General features: G+C 48.6%; 1 protein-coding gene across 1 annotated transcript; it reads right to left on the reverse strand.

The window, feature by feature from the left end:
* On the reverse strand, positions 1,073-18,819 carry BLVRB (biliverdin reductase B). Its single transcript, XM_018062427.1, has 5 exons — positions 18,636-18,819; positions 7,061-7,225; positions 6,835-6,924; positions 5,445-5,573; positions 1,073-1,334 (listed from the first exon to the last, which is right to left on the reverse strand). Exons 1-5 carry the CDS (start codon positions 18,712-18,714, stop codon positions 1,177-1,179), a joined length of 621 nt encoding a protein of 206 aa, XP_017917916.1. The 5' UTR covers positions 18,715-18,819; the 3' UTR covers positions 1,073-1,176.

A 19,351-nucleotide genomic window follows, 5' to 3' on the forward strand; every position in this document is an offset into this window, starting at 1 on the left:
GAGGGGGTTACAATTCTTCCCCTTCCTCCTCTCAAACTTGCCCCTCCAGGGTTCCCTTCACAGGGTGACACTGCTAGAACCCCATCTCCAGCATATAGCCCCAGGCTTCTTCCTAGATGTATCCTTCCCCTCGCCAGAGAACTGTCCACTCAAGACTCTCTCCCACCCACTCTCCCTTCTCTACCTCTGGGCACCTGGGTTTCCAGCCTCTGCTCTTTCATCCTCTGATCCATCTTCACACAGTTGCCAAGGAAAGCTTTATAAAATACAAATCTGAATGTGTCCCCCTCCCTGCATCTCCCCTGCTCCACTCATTGCACAACACCTTAGACTGAAATTTAGACTTTTTACAATGATTCTGAACAGCTTCGTGTCCTTTGAACAGCCCCTCTTGGGTCTGATCGCTCTTCTCCTCCAAACGAAAATGAAAGTGTTTGTCACTCAGAGGTGTCCGACTCTTTGCAACCCCATGGACTATAGCCCACCAGGGTCCTCTGTCCATGGGATTCTCCAGGCAATACCGGAGCGTGTTGCCATTCCCTTCTCCGGGGGATCTTCCCAAGCCAGGGATGGAACCTGGGTCTCCTGCATTGCAGGTGGATTCTTTATCGTCTAAGCCACCAAGAAAGCCCTCTCCTCCAAGCGAAGTGTTATTAACTGTAGGGGATAGATCTGAGTTCTTCAAAGGCACCATGTGCTATTCAGTTGCCTGGCTCAAGTGGTATCTTCTACCTAGAATGTCATGTCTTAGAACCTTCTCCTGGCTCATTCTCACTAAATCAGGTTTCAGGCAGGACATCTGCTCTTCCACAGAACACTGTCTGCACCTCCAGCTGGGTCCCTCAGCCCTGTGTGCTTCCTCCATCAGAGTTCTGGCCAGTCTGTGTTGTCGCCGTCAGGGGCAAGACTGTCCTTCCCCCTGGACTGTGAGATCTGTGCGGGCAGCGTCACCGCTAGGTCCACACAGTCACCATTGGGTCCCTGGCACAGAACCAAGAGAGGAAATGAATGAATGAATGAATACCCAGAAAATCTCACAGAGGCAGACAGACACACTGAGCATGCAGATAGATGTGGATCCTCTAGAGTAATCTGGAGCTCTTGGCTCTAGATTTATTGCCCCCTTCCTTTGTTCTGTTTCACAGGATGCTGTCTTCCGGGGACAGGGCCAGAGCCCTATTCATACACATGGGAGGGGTAGGTGGTGTGCCCGTCGTACTCATCGGTGGTGAGGCAGCGCAGCATGAAGTGGCCCAGGTCGTGTTTGGAGATGACCCTCGAGGGCCCTCGTCCATCCAGGGTCACTGTGTAGGCCCCAGTCAACGGGTGGTCTCCTGCGAGGTAAAGACAGAGGGGCCAGGTAAAGTGGATGACCTTTCCTCTCCCCCAACTTGTGATCACGCCAATGACATCCCAGGGTGTCTACAGAGTGCCTAGACCAGATGGTAGAAGATGGTATAAGAGCTGGGCTTCCCTGGTTGTCCACTGGTTCAGAATCTGCTTGTCCATGCAGGGAACTCGGGTTCAATCCCTGGTCCGGGAAGATCCCACACGTCTCAGAGCAACTAAGCGCATGGGCACAACTACGGAGCCTGAAAGCCTAGAGCCCGTGCTCCGCAACAAGAGAAGCCCCTGCAGTAAGAAGCGCAAGCACCGAAGAGTACCTCCCCCTGCTGCAACTAGAGAAAGCCAGGTCACAGAAAGGAAGATCCAGAGCAGCCAAATAAATAAATGAAGGGAAAAAAAAGAGGAAAGAAACATATACTGTCACAACATTCCCGCCAAAACTATTCAACCTGAGTCTGTAAGGCAGAAATTTCTGTAATGACAGAAATCCAGAATGTGGAATATTTCAAAAGATATCTGAGACAACAAGATCCTACTATTTAGCACAGGGAACTACATTCAATGTCCTGGGATAGACCGTAATAGAAACTAATATTAAAAAGAATGGATTCAAGAGGGAGGGGACATATGTACGCCCATGGCTAATTCATTTTGATGTATGGCAGAAATCAAACCAATATTGTAAAGCAATTATCCTTCAATTAAAAATAAAGTTAAAAATAAAAGAATGGATATATATGTAAAAAGAAAAGACACCTTGCCGGTTATGTTTCATGTTAAAAAATAATTTTAAAAAAATGATATGGAGGATTGTTCCAGACTGGAGGTGACATGGCAACTAAACGCAACACATGATCCAGGACTGGATCCTGATTTTGAGGGGAGGGGAAGGCTGGAAGACATTTTTTGGCAGTTGGGTATGTCTGAGTACGGAGTGGATACTAAATGATGTGATAGAGTGAATGTCAATTCCCTTAGTGCAGTAACCGTACTGGGGTTTGTTTCCAAATACTTCTTCTTGGAAGTGTGCCAATGTAGACACACACATTTTAAAAAATGTATGTATATACACTACATATATATTCACATAATCACACATGTACATTGTGTGCTAAGTCATTTAAGTCGTGTCCAATTCTTTGCAGCCCTGTGGATTGTAGCCCACCAGACTCCTCTGTCCATGGAATTCTCCAGGCAAGAATGCTGGCGTGGGTTGCCATACCCTCTTTCAGGGGAATCTTCCCAACCCAGGGATCAAACTCATGTCTCTTTACATCTGCCTGCGTTGGCAGGTGGATTCTTTACGACTGGCACCACCTGGGAAGCCCCTACACTTGTATTCACGTGAACACACATACACATTAGCGGCATGCATAAATGATAAGCAGATAGATGGGGAAAAGAAACAACCCAAAATGTTAACAAGTGAACCCAGATGAAGGGTTTATGGGTAATTCTTAAACCTTGAATTTCCTTAACTTTTCTGGAGGTTTCAAAGTTTTCATATTCACACAACAAAAGAACTAAAAAACCCCCCCACAACTTTGTGTTAAGTAATTTTTAGGCTTAATCTCTCCGAATATTCGCTTTAAACCTGGGAGGTCAAGAAGTAATATGAGCCCGTTTGGAGATGAGGAAACTGAGGCTCAGAGGTCACAGGCCTGAAGTCTGCACAGCACTGGGGCTGGCGCTCTCTTTCGCTTCTCCACCATGCAGCCTCACCACTGATTCACACCTCAGGATTCTCATCCAACAGGGTCCCTGAACTGAACCTCAACATCGAAGCTTACCTGAACCTCTGGAGGGTGGTATACAAGCCTCCTCCTCCTCCAGGCAGAAGGCCCCGGGCACAGAACTGCTCATCCAGCAGGCAGGCAAACAGGAAGGAGATAACAGTTCCCGACTCAGGCCTGGGCACTGCTGTTCCCTTATCCCAGAATGTCCCCCTTCCCCTTAGACACTCACCTGGTTCCCTCCCTCAGGGCATGAAGCCATGTCCTTAGAAAGCCTCTGCTCTAAGCAGCACCCCATTACTCTCTTCACTGAACTATTAACGTATGTTTCTTCATTCAGCATAGCACCACTCAACAGTAATATGGATCATCTATCGTTTGTTTGGATTTCCTTGGTGGCTCAGATGGTAAATAATCTGCTAGCAATGCAGGAAACCTGGGTTCACTCCCAGGGTTGAGAAGATCCCCTGGAGAATTCCATGGACAGAGGAACCTGGTGGGCTACAGTCCATGTGGTTCCAAAGACTTGGATGTGACTGAGCGACTCACACTTGCTCTTTCACATCGTTCTTTTATCTCCCCTGCTAGAAATGGAAGCCTCATGAGATCAGAGACTATGTCAGTGATATTTGTTTTATTGTTTTGGCCTCAACACGCAGCTTGTGGGATTTTAGTTCCCCAACCAGGGATCAAACTCTGGGCCCTGGGTAGTCAAAGCCAGTGAAAGCCTGGAGTCCTAACCACTGGGCTCCCCAGGAATTCCCACTGGTACTTGTAATGCTGGCCAGGTGCACACCTCCTGTGCAAGAGACATTTGTAAGTGAACGAATCTCTCCCTCTGACTTTGGGTCTCTCAATGTGAATTCCACACCCGGGAGGGGTAAAGAGGGTGTGGTTCCCTCCACAGCACCACCTGGAAGCAAGGCATCTCCCCTGGTATTAGTTCATTCGACAAATATTTACTGAGCACTTATTACAAACCAAATGCTTTGCCAGTGGCTCAGCGGAAAAGAATCCGCCTGCTATGCCAGAAACACAGGAGATGGGGGTTCGACCCCTGGGTTGGAAAGATCCCCTGGAGGAGAGCATGGCAACCCACTCCAGTATTCTTGGCTGGAGAATCTCATGGACAGAGGAGACTGGCAGGCTACAGTCCAGGGGGTCCCAAGAGTCAGACAGACTGAGCCAAGAGTAGGATAGGACTGAGCAACTGAGCCAAGCCCTATCTAGGCACTAGGAACACAACAGTAATCAAAACAAGACAAAATCCGTGCCTTCAAACAAAGCTTCATACTTCACAATTCTAGTGAGGGAAACACACACTAAATAAGATTAAAAAACAAGGGAATTCCCTGGTGGTCCAGGGTGACCACTTTGCATTTCCACTGCTGAGGGCAGGAGTTTGATCTCTGGCAGAGGCTCAAACAGTAAAGAATCTGCCTGCATTGCAGAAGACCTGGTTTCGATCCCTGGATCGGGAAGATCCCCCTGGAGAAGGGAATGGCAACCCACTCCAGCATTCCTGCTTGGAGAATTCTATGGACAGGGGAGCCTGGCACCTACAGTCCATGGGGTCGCAAAGAGTTGGACATGACTGAGCATTAACACTTTCTTTCACTTTCAGAGTAACTAAGACCCCACAAGATGTGCGGCGTGGCCAAATAAATACATGGGTTTTAAAAACAAAGAACCGACGTGAAGCATAAGTCCCCATCTCTTGAATGTGGAGGAGCCTCAGTATAACTTCCTTCTAATAAAGAGAGTACAGTGGAAGAAGTCCTGAGAGACTGCAATTTCAATAAACCTAGACAGCATATTAAAAAGCAGAGACATCACTTTGTTGACAAAGCTGTATAGTGAAAGCTATGGTTTTACCAGTAGTCATGTACAGATGTGAGAGTTGGACCATAAAGAAGGCTGAGCACCAAAGAGTTGATTGATGCTTTTGAACTCTGGTGTTGGAGCAGACTTTTGAGAATCTCTTGGACTGCAAGGAGATCAAACCAGTCAATCCTAAAGGAAATCAGCTCTGAATATTCACTGGAAGAACGGATGCTGAAGCTGAAGTGCCAATACTTTGGCCACCTGATGTGAAGAGCCAACTCATGGAAAAGACCCTGTTGCTGGGAAAGATTGAAGGCAGGAGGAGAAGGGGATGACAGAGGATGAGATGGTTGGATGACATCACATGAGCTTGAGCAAATGAGTTTGAAGGACAGGGAAGCCTGGTGTGCTGCAGTCCATGGGGTCACAGAGAGTTGGACACGACTGAGCGACTGAACAGGGAAGGCCCAGCGAATGTCCCCAGAGGACTGGAGGGAGCAGGCTGGTGATGACCCTGCAGTTGGCTCTCTGCCCACTCACCTATATGTGGTGGCATCACGGCCACGTACTTCAGGCCTGACTGCTGCAGTACCTTGTGCATCCGGACATGGTCATCGGTCACATCCTGCAGTCTTGGGGGCACCTTGGAAGGGTCCCACAGTAGGAAGGCTGGGGGGACACAGGGCAGGATCAGACAAGACTTGAGGACAGCCTGGCCAGGCCCATAGCCCGCAGGTCTCCTGCCAGAACATCTCCCTGCAGGGACTCATTACTGCCCTTCAGTTGTTCCAGGCTTCTCACCCCACCTGCTCCTGTCTGGTGTTACCTCCTGCCTAGACCATGGCAGAGCCTCCTCCCTGTTCTCCTGACCCTACCCTTGCACATCTGGGACCCTACCAGGACCCCATCTCACTCAGGGGAACAGCAGAGGCCCCATCAGGGCCCCGGGGCCCCATTTGATCTGATAGCATCAGCCCCCTGGCCTCACCACCCAACACTCTCCCCTTCACTGGCTCTGTTGCAGCCACGCCCCTGCCTCACAGTCCCTTCCCCTCCTCACTCCCCCCTCATGTCATCTCCCTTCCCTGGGAGACAACAGGTGTGATGGAACAGCGGTGAGGTGTGTGGGTAGTGGAGACAGACAGCCTGGTTCCACACCCCAGCTCTGCCAGCTACAGGCTGTGTGATCTCGGGTAAGGCGATGGGCCTCTCTGTGCCTCCACTCCCTTAGCTATAGACGGGAGGCGGTAAGAACAGCTACAATTCACTGGGCACCTAGGATGTGCCACCATGCATGGAAGTACTATCAAAGGAATTTTGAGAGGACTCAGTGGCATTCATCTGTGAGGTGCTCAGATGGTGCCAAGCACACAGTAAGTGCTCAATGAACACTGCTAGCTTTAACTGCTCCTGTCACACACCCTGCAGCCTTCTTTCCGGATTATTCAGGAAGGGCATCTCTTTGTAAATTGGGAGCTCTTTGAGAGTAAAGACCTGGCCCATGTATCCAAGGCTCTGTCACTTCCTCTTGCATTCTCTCCCTGACCCCTTCTTAGGCTGGGTCAGACACCTCCTCTGAACCCCCAGAGTCCTCTAGTCTTCCCCCATCCCAGCTCTGATCCCGTTCCCCATGCTCCCCCCAGATCCTGGCCTTGACCCCTCTGCCTGTGCCTCACCCTCCATCCTGGCCCTGACTACTCCGGCCTGTCACGGTTTGATGATCACGCCGTTACCACTTCCTTTCTGTTCATGAGACCCATGAGTGCAGGGCCCAGGTACCATTCAGCAAGGTTCAGATGCAGAATTGGTGCTCAATAAATACACAGTAACTTGGAGTAGCTCCAATGCCACCTTGTAGAAACCCCTGGGCTGCCTGTCCAGTACCCAGCTCCCACTTTTCAGCCACAACCCCTACGACCCTGCCACCCACCCGAGGTGCAGGCCACGACCTTGTCCACGCCATGGGCCTTCATGGCCGCCACAATGTTCTGGGCACCCTCGGACATCACTGTGGTAGGACCTTAGAGGAGACAGAGAGTGGCTGTCACTGGTGGGCGGCGGCGGTGGCAGGGGTGGCAGGGGAGGGGCTGGGGGCGGGGGCGGCGCTGGGGGCCGAGGTGCAGGGGTGGGCCGCGGGCAGAGGGGGGGCTCAGTACTGAGGTCATTGCGGGTGCCCAGCAGTACGATGACAGCGTCCTGCCCAGCCACAGTCTTGTCCACATCGGCCGGCTGCCGGACGTCGCCCACCACCACGTGGGCCGGCTGGGGCCCCTCTGAGGGCAGCCTGGAGGGGTCCCGCACCAGCACCGTCACCTCATAGCCTGCAAAGAAGGGCAGAGAGGCAGGTCAGTCGGCCTGCAGGCTGGCACTCCTAGGCTCCAGAGGCTGGGTCCTGGAGGGTCCCATGAACCCCCAAATCCATCCCCCAGATCCCCTGTTCTGAGACCATGATCTTCAAACATTTTTGCTGGCATACTCACAGTTGATATACACACAGTTGATTGTTAAAATAGGGTGATACCTCCCTGCCAGTTCATAAATAATCTGCCGATGCCTTTCTCTGCCTCTCATCCCCTTGACTTCTCTACTCCCTCCTCCCCCCAACAACTAAAGGGTTAAGCTCATCATCACACTGGTCTATGTCCCCCGTCCATGGTCCTGGAGGAAGCTGAGGTACTGCCAAGTATGTTCATCATTGGGTTTGGTCCCCCAGGCCTTACTTCTGAAGGGTTGGGTCCTGTCTTTCGGGTACGTGTGCATGCCAAGTTGTTAAGTCATGTCCAACTCTTTGTGACCCCGTGGACTATAGCCCACGAGACTCCTCTGTCCATGGGATTCTCCAGGCAATAATACTGGAGTGAGTTTCCATGCCCTCCTCCAGGGGATCTTCCCGACCTAGGGATCGAAACTGCGTCTCTTAAATATCCTGCATTGGCAGGTAAGTTCTTCACAACTAGCGCCACCTGAGAAGCCCTGGGTCCTGTCTTACTGGTCATTTATTTTGAATATTCCTTTGGCATATCACCTCCCAAAAGAATTTTGGATAACTCTGTGTCCCTTGGCCCCACCATCACACACACACAAGTACTCCTTTTTAAAGTTTATAACCAACAGGGACTTCCCTAGTGGCCCAGTGGCTAAGACTCTGTGCTCCCACTGCAGGCACCTGGGTTCCGTTCCTGGTCGAGGAACTAGATCCCACGTGAGGCAACTAAGAGTTCACATGCCCCAGCTAAGACTTGGTACAATCAAATAAATAAATATATATATATATTAAAAATCAAGTTTACCAGCAACATATTTCTTTGTTTTAGACAACATCAAAATATATTAATGTTTATGCATATTGCAAAGAAAAAAAAAACAAACCAGTAGTTTGTAGTCTCTGTCATGGACTGAATGCTTTTGTCATACGCTGAATTCATATGCTGAAGCCCTAACTCCCAATGGGATGGTATTTGGAGATGCAGCCTTTGGGAGGTAATTAGGTTTAGATGAGGTCATGAAGGTAGAGAGTAGGGTCCCCATAATGAGATTAGTGTCCTTCTAAGAAGAGGAAGGGGCTTCCCTGGTGGCTCAGTGGTAAAGAATCTGCCTGCAATGCAGGAGCCACAGGTTTGATCCCTGGGTTGAGAAGATCCCCTGGAGGAGGACATGGCAACCGCCTCCAGTATTCTCACCTGGAGAATCCCATGGACAGAGGAGCCTGGCAAGCTGCAGTCCATGGGATCGCAGAGTCAGAGATGACTGAAGCAACTTAGCATGCTTGCACGCAAGAAGAGGAAGACCAAGGCGCTCTCTCTCTACAGTGTAAGGACACAGCATGAAGGCAGCCTCTGCAAGCCAGGAAGCAGGCCCTCACTAGAAACCACACCAGCTGGTACCTTGATCTTGACCTTCCCAGTCTCTGGAACTGGGAGAAATGAGTGCTGATTAAGCCACTTGGTCTGTGGTATTTTTGTTATAGCAGCCTGAGCTGATTGACAGCCTCTAAACAGCATTCTCGTGAAAAATGAACCAGAGCTCCTTGAAGGAATGGCTGGTTGCTGGGCCGGGGCAGGGAGAGGACAAGATGAACCTGGAACATCTTGTACCACCAGCTATGTGATGTTTTAAGAATGATGAAGTGAGGTCAAGAGGACACAGAAGCCACTTGAAGGGGTTCTCAGGACAAATCAGGGGCAATTTGATTTGTCCCAAAGAATATGGATGGCAAAGAACGGAAGCACATCAAATATATAAAAATATGTGAATTCATAATGATAACTAAGAAATTTCATTGGTCATCACTGGTACCTATCAGAGGATTAATCTATTGTTCTGAAAATGATAAAGGAAAGGCAAAACAACACAACTGTCCCAGTTTCCTTGATACTTGTCATCATATATTTAAAAAACAAATAATTAAAAATCTGTATACTCTGGGGCAACGACGATAATAGTGATACTTAGTGGCTTCCCTGGTGGCTCAGTGGTAAAGAATCCGCCTGCCAATGCAGGAGACATGGGTTTGACCCCTGATCCAGGAAGATGCCACATGCTCTGGAGCAACCAAGCCCATGTGCCACGACTACTGAGCCTGGGCTCCAGAGCCAGGGAGCCACAACCGCTGAGCCCGGTGCCGCAGTGACTGAAGCCTGCGGGCTCCAGAGCATGTGCTCTGCAACAAGAGAAGCCACCTCCACGAGAAGCCCACTCACAGCAGCTGGAGAGCAGCCCCCTCTTGCCACAACGAGAGGGGGAAAAAAGTCGTTGGAGCAATGAAGATCCAGTGCAGTAAAAAATAAATAAAATTAAAAAATAAAGATACATAGTATTTAGAGAGCACTCACTAGATGCCAGGTGCTAAGTACTTTACATGTATTAGCTTATCTAATTGTCAAAGCAACCCGGATTTTGAATTCTATCTGTCCCTACCACTAGCTAGCTGTGTGACACTAGGCAGGCCACTTAACCTGTCTGGCCTTAGAGCCTTCATTTGTAAAATGACACCAATAATAGTCTCTGCCTTACAGGGTTGATGTAGGTTTGAATAGTATTCCTAAAAGTTTAAAGTGGTTGGTTGATTTTTGACAAGGGTGCCAAGACAATTAATTCAATGGGAAAAGAAGAATCTTTTCAACAAATGGTGTGGAGACAACTGGATATCCATATGTAAAAGAATAAAGATGGATCCCTACCTCACATCATATATGAAAATTAACTCAAAATTATCAAAGATCTAAATGTAGGAGCTAAAACTGCAGTCCATGGGGTCGCAAAGAGTCGGACACGACTGAGCGACTGAACTGAACTGAATTGAAAACTATAAAAATCCTAGAAGGAAAGTGAAGTTGCTCAGTCATGTCAGACTCTTTGCGGCCCCATGGACTGTGGCCCACCAGGCTCCTCCATCCAAGGAATTTTCTAGGCAAGAGTACTGGAGTGGGTTGCCACTTCCTTTCCCTTTCCCTAGAGGAAACATAAGCATAAATCTCTGTGCCATTCGATTAGGCAGTGGCTTCCTAGCAGTGACACCAAAAGCACAAGCAACAAATGGGAAAACAGATTCACTGGGCATCATCAAAATGAAAAAGAAAAATTGGTGAAAAAATGAAAACTGAAATGAAAAGAAAAAAGCTTCCAAGGACACTATCGAGAAAGTGAAAAGACAACCCACAGAATGGGAGCAAACTTTTGCAAATCATATATCTGATGAGAGACTTGTATTTAGAATACATAAAGAACTTTTGCAACTTGATAGTAAAAGATGAACATTAAAACCTGAGCAAAAGATCTGAATAGACATTTCTCCAAAGAAGATAGACAAATGGCCAATAAACGTATGAAAAGATACTCAATATCATTAACCATCAGAGAAATACAAATCAAAACCACAGTGAGATACTATTTCATACCCACTAATGGTCTGGACCTAATAGAAGCAAAAGATATTAAGAAGAGGTGGCAAGAACACACAGAAGAACTGTACAAAAAACATCTTCACGACCCAGATAATCATGATGGTGTGATCACTCATCTAGAGCCAGACATCCTAGAATGTGAAGTCCAGTGGGCCTTGGAAAGCATCGCTATGAACAAAGCTAGTGGAGGTGATGGAATTCCAGTGGAGCTGTTTCAAATCCTGAAAGATGATGCTGTAAAAGTGCTGCACTCAATATGCCAGCAAATTTGGAAAACTCAGCAGTGGCCACAGGACTGGAAAAGGTCAGTTTTCATTCCAATCCCACAGAAAGGCAATGCCAAAGAATGCTCAAACTACTGCACAGTTGCACTCATCTCACATGCTAGTAAAGTAATGCTCAAAATTCTCCAAGCCAGTCTTTAGCAATATGTGGACCGTGAACTCCCTGATGTTCAAGCTGGTTTTAGAAAAGGCAGAGGAACCAGAGATCAAATTGCCAACATCCGCTGGATCATGGAAAAAGCAAGAGAGTTCCAGAAAAACATCTATTTCTGCTTTATTGACTATGCCAAAGCCTTTGGCTGTGTGGATAGCAATAAACTGTGGAAAATTCTTCAAGAGATAGGAATACCAGACCACCTGACCTGCCTCTTGAGAAATCTGTATGCAGGCCAGGAAGCAGCAGTTAGAACTGGACATGGAACAACAGACTGGTTCCAAATAGGAAAAGGAGGACATCAAGGCTGTATATTGTCACCCTGCTTATTTAACGTATATGCAGAGTACGTCATGAGAAACGCTGGACTGGAAGAAACACAAGCTGGAATCAAGATTGCCAGGAGAAATATCAATAACCTCAGATATGCAGATGACACTACCCTTATGGCAGCAAGTGAAGAGGAGCTAAAAAGCCTCTTGATGAAAGTGAAAGAGGAGAGTGAAAAACTTGGCCTAAAGCTCAACATTCAGAAAACAAAGATCATGGCATCCGGTCCCATCACTTCATGGGAAATAGATGGGGAAACAGTGGAAACAGTGTCAGACTTTATTTTTTTGGGTTCCAAAATTACTGCAGATGGTGACTGCAGCCATGAAATTAAAAGACACTTACTCCTTGGAAGAAAAGTTATGACCAACCTAGATAGTATATTCAAAAGCAGAGACATTACTTTGCCGACTAAGGTCCGTCTAGTCAAGGCTATGGTTTTTCCTGTGGTCATGTATGGATGTGAGAGTTGGACTGTGAAGAAGGCTGAGCACCAAAGAATTGATGCTTTTGAACCGTGATGGTGGAGAAGACTCTTGAGAGTCCCTTGGACTGCAAGGAGATCCAACCAGTCCATTCTGAAGATCAGCCCTGGGATTTCTTTGGAAGGAATGATGCTAAAGCTGAAACTCCAGTACTTTGGCCACCTCATGAGAAGAGTTGACTCATTGGAAAAGACTCTGATGCTGGGAGGGATTGGGGGCAGGAGGAGCAGGGGACGAGAGTCGGACACGACTGAGTGACTGAACTGAACTGAGGAGGACTATAATCAAAAAGACACAATGACTGTTGGCGTGCCTGTAAGGAAACTGGAACCTTCATACAGGGCTGATGATGTTGAATGATGAGGTTGCTTTGGAAGACAATCTGCCAGTTCCTCAGGTTAAGCGTATTGTTACCCCTGTGATCAGTTGTGTCCGACTCTTTGTGACCCCATGGACTGTAGCCCGCCAGGCTCCTCTGTCCATAGGATTTTCCAAGTAAGAATACTGAAGAGGGTTGCCATTCCCTTTTCCAGGGGATCTTCCCGACCCAGGGATGGAACCCACATCCCCTGTGTGTCTCATGCACTGGCAGACGGATTCTTTACTACTATACCACCTGGAAAGCTGTTGTTACCCCAACGACCCAGCAATTTGGCTCCTAGGTATATGCCAAGAGAAATGGAAATGTTATGTTCACACAAAACCTGTACATGAATGTTTATAGAGGCATTACTCATCAAAGCCTCAAAGTGGAAACAACCCAAATTCCCATCAACTGAATGGATAAATAAAAGTGGTATAGAGGGAACTTCTCTAGTGGTCCAGTGGCTAAGAGCTGTGATCCCAATGCAAGGGGCCTGGGTTTGATTCTGGTCAGGGAATTAGATCCCACATGCCTCAGCTAAGACCCAGCACAGCCAAATAAATAAATTAATTAATTTAAAAAAAAGTGGTATAGGGAATTCCTTGGCAGTCCAGTGGTTAAGACTTCACACTTCCAGCGCAGGGGTTGCAGGTCTGATCCCTGGTCAGGGAACTAGGATCCCACACGCCACACAGCACAGCCAAAAAGTAAGAAAGAAAGAAAGAAAAGTGGTGTAGATAAATAATGTAATGGTGCTGTGCTGTGGTTAGTTGCTCAGTCGTGTCCAACTCTTTGCAACCCCATGGCCCACCAGGATCTTTTGTCCATGGGGATTCTCCAGGTAAGAAAACTGGAGTGGGTTGCCATGCATGCCCTCCTCCAGAGGATCTTCCCAGGGATCGAACCCAGGTCTCCTGCATTGCAGGCAAATTCTTTACCGTCTGAGCCCCCAGGGAGGCCTGTGAATACTGGTGAATACTCTTCTCCAGGAGATCTTCCCAACCCAGGAATCAAACCGGGGTCTCCTGCATTGCAGGCAGATTCTTTACCATCGAAGCTACCAGGGAAGCCCAACACAATGGTATTTCAACAATAAAAAGAGATGACACATAGGCTACAATATAGATGAACCTTGAAAAAATTCCTTTTGCTAAGTGAAAGAAGCCAGTCATAAAGAGTCACATGATGTATGCCTCCATTTATAAGAAAGGTCTGGAACAGGCAAATCCATATAAACAAAAAGTAGATGAATGATTGCCTAGGGCTGGGGAAGTGGCTGAGCAGGAAAATGGGGAGTGACTTCTAGGGGTTTCTTTTTGTAGTGATGAAATGTTCTAAATTGATTGTGATGATGTTTGCATGAGTCTGGGAATATGCTAAAACCCATTGAATTATATTCTTTAAAGGGGTGAATGGGGTATGGTATGTGAATGATAACTTAAAGTTGCTATTGAAAAGATGCAAAATGAAAACGAAAACAAATGAAAAGCTTAGAGGAGTGTCTGGCACAGAAAAGAGGGCTCTATGGGTGTTGGCTGTGACCAGGCCTTTTCATCATCTCACAACTGTATTTCCTGGCCTGGTCTAGTCCTCCCTGGGCTTCTGGCGTGTCTCAACCCCTCCAACCCACACTGCACATTGTAGCCAGATAGAGCTTTCCACAGTTATATCAAAGTGCCCTAGGACTTCCCCGGGGGTCCAGGAGCTAAGACTCCATACTCCCAGGGCAAGGGGCCCAGGTTTGACCCCTGTTCAGGGAATTAGATCCCACATGCTGCTCCTAAAGATCCTGCCTGTTGCAATTAAGACCCGGTGCAGCCAACATAAATAAATAAATAAAATTTAAAAAAACACCCCAAAAAACAAAGTGCCCTTGGCTCAGATCTCTCCCTATCCACCCTCCACCCCAGTGCCTTAAGATAGTCATGTTCTTTATGATAGCCTTCAAGCCTCCCCTCTTCACGCCCCCTCCATGTGGCCTCTCGTCTCCAGACTGTGCTGGAGCCAAAGCCCCCTTCACTAACTGCGTTTCTTTCAGTTCCTCAAACGCACCACGCTGTCTCCTGCCTCCTGGCCTTCGCACATGCTCCTCTGCCTGGAGCACCCTTACCCTCTTTCTCCAGCCAACCGTGCTTCCTCTGTCATGGCCCTGCTTATGCTGACCAACCAACGGCCCTGTGGGTGCAGGGGCTATGACATACTCAACATCATCTCCTGGATTTATTATTATTTTTTAATTGCCCTGCCAGGTAACATGTGGGATCTTAGTTCCCCGACCAGGAATCGAACTTGTGCCCTTGGCAGTGGAAGTGCGGAGTCTTAACCAGTGGATCATCAGGGAAGTCCCTCCCCTGACTTTTATATCAGCACAAAAGCACAGTCTATACTGCGCCAGAGACTTGAGTTCAGACTCCAGCTCCACCTCTCTTTTTTTTTTTGACTGCACCGCAAGGCCTATAGGATTTTAGTTCCCTGACCAAGGGGAACCTCAAGCCACTCGCAGTAGAAGCTCACAGTTTTAACCACTGGACTCCCAAGGCATTTCTCGGCTCCACCTCTCACTGGCAGAGGAAACTCAGAAAACGCCTTCCCTGACTGGTCCTCAGTCTCTTCTCTAAAGTGAAGGTCGGGCTTTCCTGGTGGCTCAGTGGTAAAGAATCCGACTGCTAATGCAGGAGACACGGGTTCGATCCCTGGTCTGGGAAGACTCCCACATGCCTCAGAGCAGCTGAGGCCTCGAGCCACAACTGTTGAGCCTGTGCTCTAGAGCCCGGGAGCCCCAACTACTGAGCCCAAGTGTCGCAGCTACTGAAGCCGGAGCACCCTAGAGCCTGTGCTCCACAACAAGAGAAGCCACCGCAATGAGAAGCATGTGCCCTGAAACTAGAGAGTAGCCCCTGCTGGCCCCAACTAGAGAAAGCAGCGATGAAGACCCTGTGCAGCCAAAAATAAATTAATAATTTAAAAAATAAAAACTAAAATGCTCTTGCCTGGGAAATCCCATGGACGGAGGAGCCTGGTGGGCTGCAATCCATAAGGTCGCTAAGAGTCGGACACGACTGAGCGACTTCACTTTCACTTTTCACTTTCATACACTGGAGAAGGAAATGGCAACCCACTCCAGTGTTCTTGCCTGGAGAATCCCAGGGACCGGGGAGCCTGGTGGGCTGCCATCTATGGGGTCGCATAGAGTCAGACACGACTGAAGCGACTTAGTAGTAGTAATAGTAGTAGTCTCTAGCATGCCTACCCTGTGTGTGATCACCTTTCATATGGAATGCTGGCCTCAGACACATTGGGGAGCAACAGGGGCTTTCAGGGCGTCAATGTAGTCACTGGTTAACTACCACCGTATTAGTAAAATGGACCCTAGAAAATTGTAGGCATTTTGGAGGAGAAACATTCTCACCAACACAAGAGCTCTGACACAGGCCCAGCACAAGAGTGCCCATCAGCGCGACATTGTTGGTAATTAATTGTGCTGGTGCCAAGTCGCTTCAGTCGTATCCGGCTCTTTGTGACTCTACGGACTGTAGTCTGCCAGGCTCCTCTGTCCAAGGATTCTCTAGGCAAGAATACTGAAATGGGTTGCCGTGCCCTCCTGCAGTGGATCTTCCCAACCCAGGGATCGACCCGGTGTCTCTTATGTTTCCTACATTGGCAAGTGGGTTCTTTATCACTATAGAGCCACCTGGGAAGCCTATTGGTGATTAGAGACATTTACTGAGAGCCTCCTAGAGAATTCCCTGGCGGTCCAGTGGTTAGGACTGCAGGCTCTAACTGCTGAAGGCACAGGTTCAACCCCTGGTTGTGGAACTAAGATCCCACAAGCTGCAGGAACCAGCCAAAAAAAAAAAAAAGCCTCTTATGTGCCAAGTGCTGTACTAAGCTCTTTCCACTGATGAGTGACTTAAAAAAATTTTTTTAAACACAACTCACATTTAAATTTAAATAGCCACAAGTGGCTAACGGCTACTATGTCAAACTATAGTTTTAGAATTCACAGATTTTGCCCTTTACAAAGAACACAAGCATTTGTAAGGTTATTTCCAAACTTAAAAAAATTTTCTTTCTTCCTTTTTTGTTTAAAACAAATCTCTTACTTTATCTTTTTTCCATTAAATTTTATTTTGAAATAAATTCAGACCTATAGGAAAGTTGCAAGACCTATATTCTCATATTTGCTTTATCTTTCTCTCTGTGTATACACAACACATACATGTAACATGTATAATTATATGTATAGGTATAAAGTTTTTTCCTAACTATATGAGAATAAGTTGTAGAAATCATGCCCCTTTTAAGCTTTTTTGATCTCAGCCCTCCATTCAAAGTAGATTTCACTGTCTAACCTTGTATACACAAACTTATACATGTATAACTGAGACAATAGTTTCATAAAACCAGTATTCTACATGTGATCCATTCTGACACTGTTACGACCCATTGAATATACTTCAGAACTGTCTATGACCTGCAGTTTGAAAACGGCCCTCAGACTGCAACAACCTCACAAAGTAGGTTGTATTATATGCCCATTTTGAGTCTGGGGAAAGTAAGGCAAGTTTAGGTAACTGGGCCAGGATCACACAGCTATAATCTATAATTACTCAGCCAAGGAGTGTCTACTGAGCACCAGCTATATGCTGGACGGGCCTCCCAGGTGGCTCAGGGATAAAGAATCTGCCTGCTAATGCAGGAGATGCGGGTTCAATCCCTGGGTAGGGATGATCCCCTGGAGAAGGAAATAGCAACCCACTCCAGTATTCTCGCCTGGGAAATCCCATGGACAGAGCCTGGCAGATTACAGTCCATGGGGTTGCAAAGCGTCAGACACGACTGAGCGACTAAACACAGCCCACCACATGGGCACCAGAGTCTGTGCCTTCAGGACTCAGGCCTACAGAGCCACTGAGGTCAATAAAAGTCTAGTTCATTCAAGCCCCTCCTTTTTCTGATGGGGACAGGGAGGCTCAGGCTCACTAGCTCTGAAGAGACCTGTTAGAGCCACCGTAAGAAGGCAAGGACTTCCCTAGGCCTCAGGTAAAGCCCATACTTCCAGGTGCAGTCCCAGCTGTGACCAGCAGGGAAGCTAAGTGAAATTTTATAGAATCTAAGACTAAGAGAAAGGTAGTAATCTGGGAATCCAAAACTCACAGTGACTCAGCATCTTTCAACTTCTCCCTCTTACTTCCTCCCCAAGAAATATTTATCAGCAAATTTGTTTCTCCTGTCCCCACAAGTCAACATCCTCACTAGGTCTTCCCTGGGGAGGTGGAGAGAAGCAGGGCTAAAGGGGAACTTTGAGTCACAATCCCTCCCAGGGAAAGTTGGGCTAGCAGGCAGCTGAGAGTGGGATCATGGTGGCCTCCACCCTCTGGGGACACCCAGATAGTCAATATCTTCAGAGTCACTCAGGCCAGCAAGGGTGGGGCCATATATCTGGACAGGCCAGACTCTGCTGGGAGTTGGTGAAGTTGGGGTGGTGGGGGCTGGGTCCTGCTGCATGATACTTATCCCCTTTCCTGCCCCCTTTCCTGGGGGCAACTCTGAATTTTCAGCCCTCATTGATTTTCCTGGGACCTGTGTCTCCAAGCCTTCACCCTTGTCTCCATGATCTTTCCATTAGGTACTCATAGCGGCTTACCCCTCAGTTTTTCAATTTTAAAATCCTTGGTGCTCAAACCAAGTGCTGGCGGGCTCTCAGTGGTGAAGAGCAAGTGCCAGGTAACAAATTTCAGCACTGCCCCTTTCCAGTTATGTGACACTGGGCAAATCACTCAGGGAGACTCGGCTTTCTCTCATTTGTCAGGTGAGGTGATACTAGTTCCCACCTCACAGGAGTGCTATGAGGATTCAACGCAAATGGCCAGAGGGCACTGCTGGGAAGATGCCTCAGGCCTGGCATAGTGAAGCCCTTGCTGGGTGTGCAACCACCCACCACAGTGCCACCAGCACACCAACTGTCTGTCATAAGAGCATTGGATCGCTACAGTCCCCCAGCCTCCCATGGCCATTTCGTTTCCCTTGGGACTTAGATCAAGTTGGACCTCATAGCGTCCCCCATTTCTGCCCCCGTGGCCACCAGCTTTGCTCTCTAGGTCCTCGCACACCAAGGCACGTTGGCTCCAACCTCTCTGGGCCCAATCCCACGATGCCTATAGTTCTAGCTGTGCACCCCGCGACATTCCCTGCCCGTCCCAGCTCATGCCTGCTTGCACCGCCTGCGCCAGCGTGGTGAGCCCGGTGTTGCCGGTGGCGCCGAAAAGGGCAATCTTCTTGACGACCATGCTGCGGGATCGCGGGGGCGCGAGGCCGTGGAGTTGCAGGACACGCGGGAACCGACTGGCTGCTGGTTCCCCTTCGCGTCCTTTCCTAGAGGGAGGGACGGGGCGGGGCCGCCTCACGGTTCGGTCGAGGGGAGGGGCCAAAGGCCACGCCTCTAGCTAAGTATAGAGTGGGCGGAGCTGGAGTCAGCTCGCCTGAGGCCCAGCACCGCCCCCTCCGCCCGCCTCTTAGCCTGGAAGGCGTGTCTGGCGGCCCGCGAAGGTGGACGCAGAGCCCCGCCTCCGCGCTCTAGCGTCCCGGGGTGGGGCGGGGCGAGCGCGGGCCCCGCCCACAGTCCTCTCCTCGCTCACGCCTCCTTTTTCACGGCCGTGAGTCTGATCTGGGGCTCACGTAACGCCCCACGGCCTTCCCAAGGCCACAAGGGGAGAAAGTGAGGCAGAACAGTGTGGGTGCATGAGGGAGACACTGTGTAGCTGCGTGTCTATGTGCCCGTGTTGACCCCGTGTGACTCTGCGAATAACCCCAAGCATGATTGTGGAAGACACTTGTGCCCTCTGTGTAAAACACCGTATTACAGTGTGAGTCTATGTGTGACACCACGTGTGGAAGACACTGATGCTCTTCCTCTGTGACCGGTGG

Source organism: Capra hircus, chromosome 18 (assembly GCF_001704415.2).
Source record: "Capra hircus breed San Clemente chromosome 18, ASM170441v1, whole genome shotgun sequence".
Classification (NCBI taxonomy): domain Eukaryota; kingdom Metazoa; phylum Chordata; class Mammalia; order Artiodactyla; family Bovidae; genus Capra; species Capra hircus.

Excerpts from the sequence above, each read along its gene's own strand:
- BLVRB (XM_018062427.1), bottom strand. The coding sequence starts at position 18,714 with ATGGTCGTCAAGAAGATTGCCCTTTTCGGCGCCACCGGCAACACCGGG. Across the intron at positions 7,226-18,635 it reads GGCGCAGGCGGTGCAAGCAG|GCTATGAGGTGACGGTGCTG; the intron begins GCATGAGCTGGG and ends CCTTCTTTGCAG. Across the intron at positions 6,925-7,060 it reads GGGCACCCGCAATGACCTCA|GTCCTACCACAGTGATGTCC; the intron begins GTACTGAGCCCC and ends GTCTCCTCTAAG.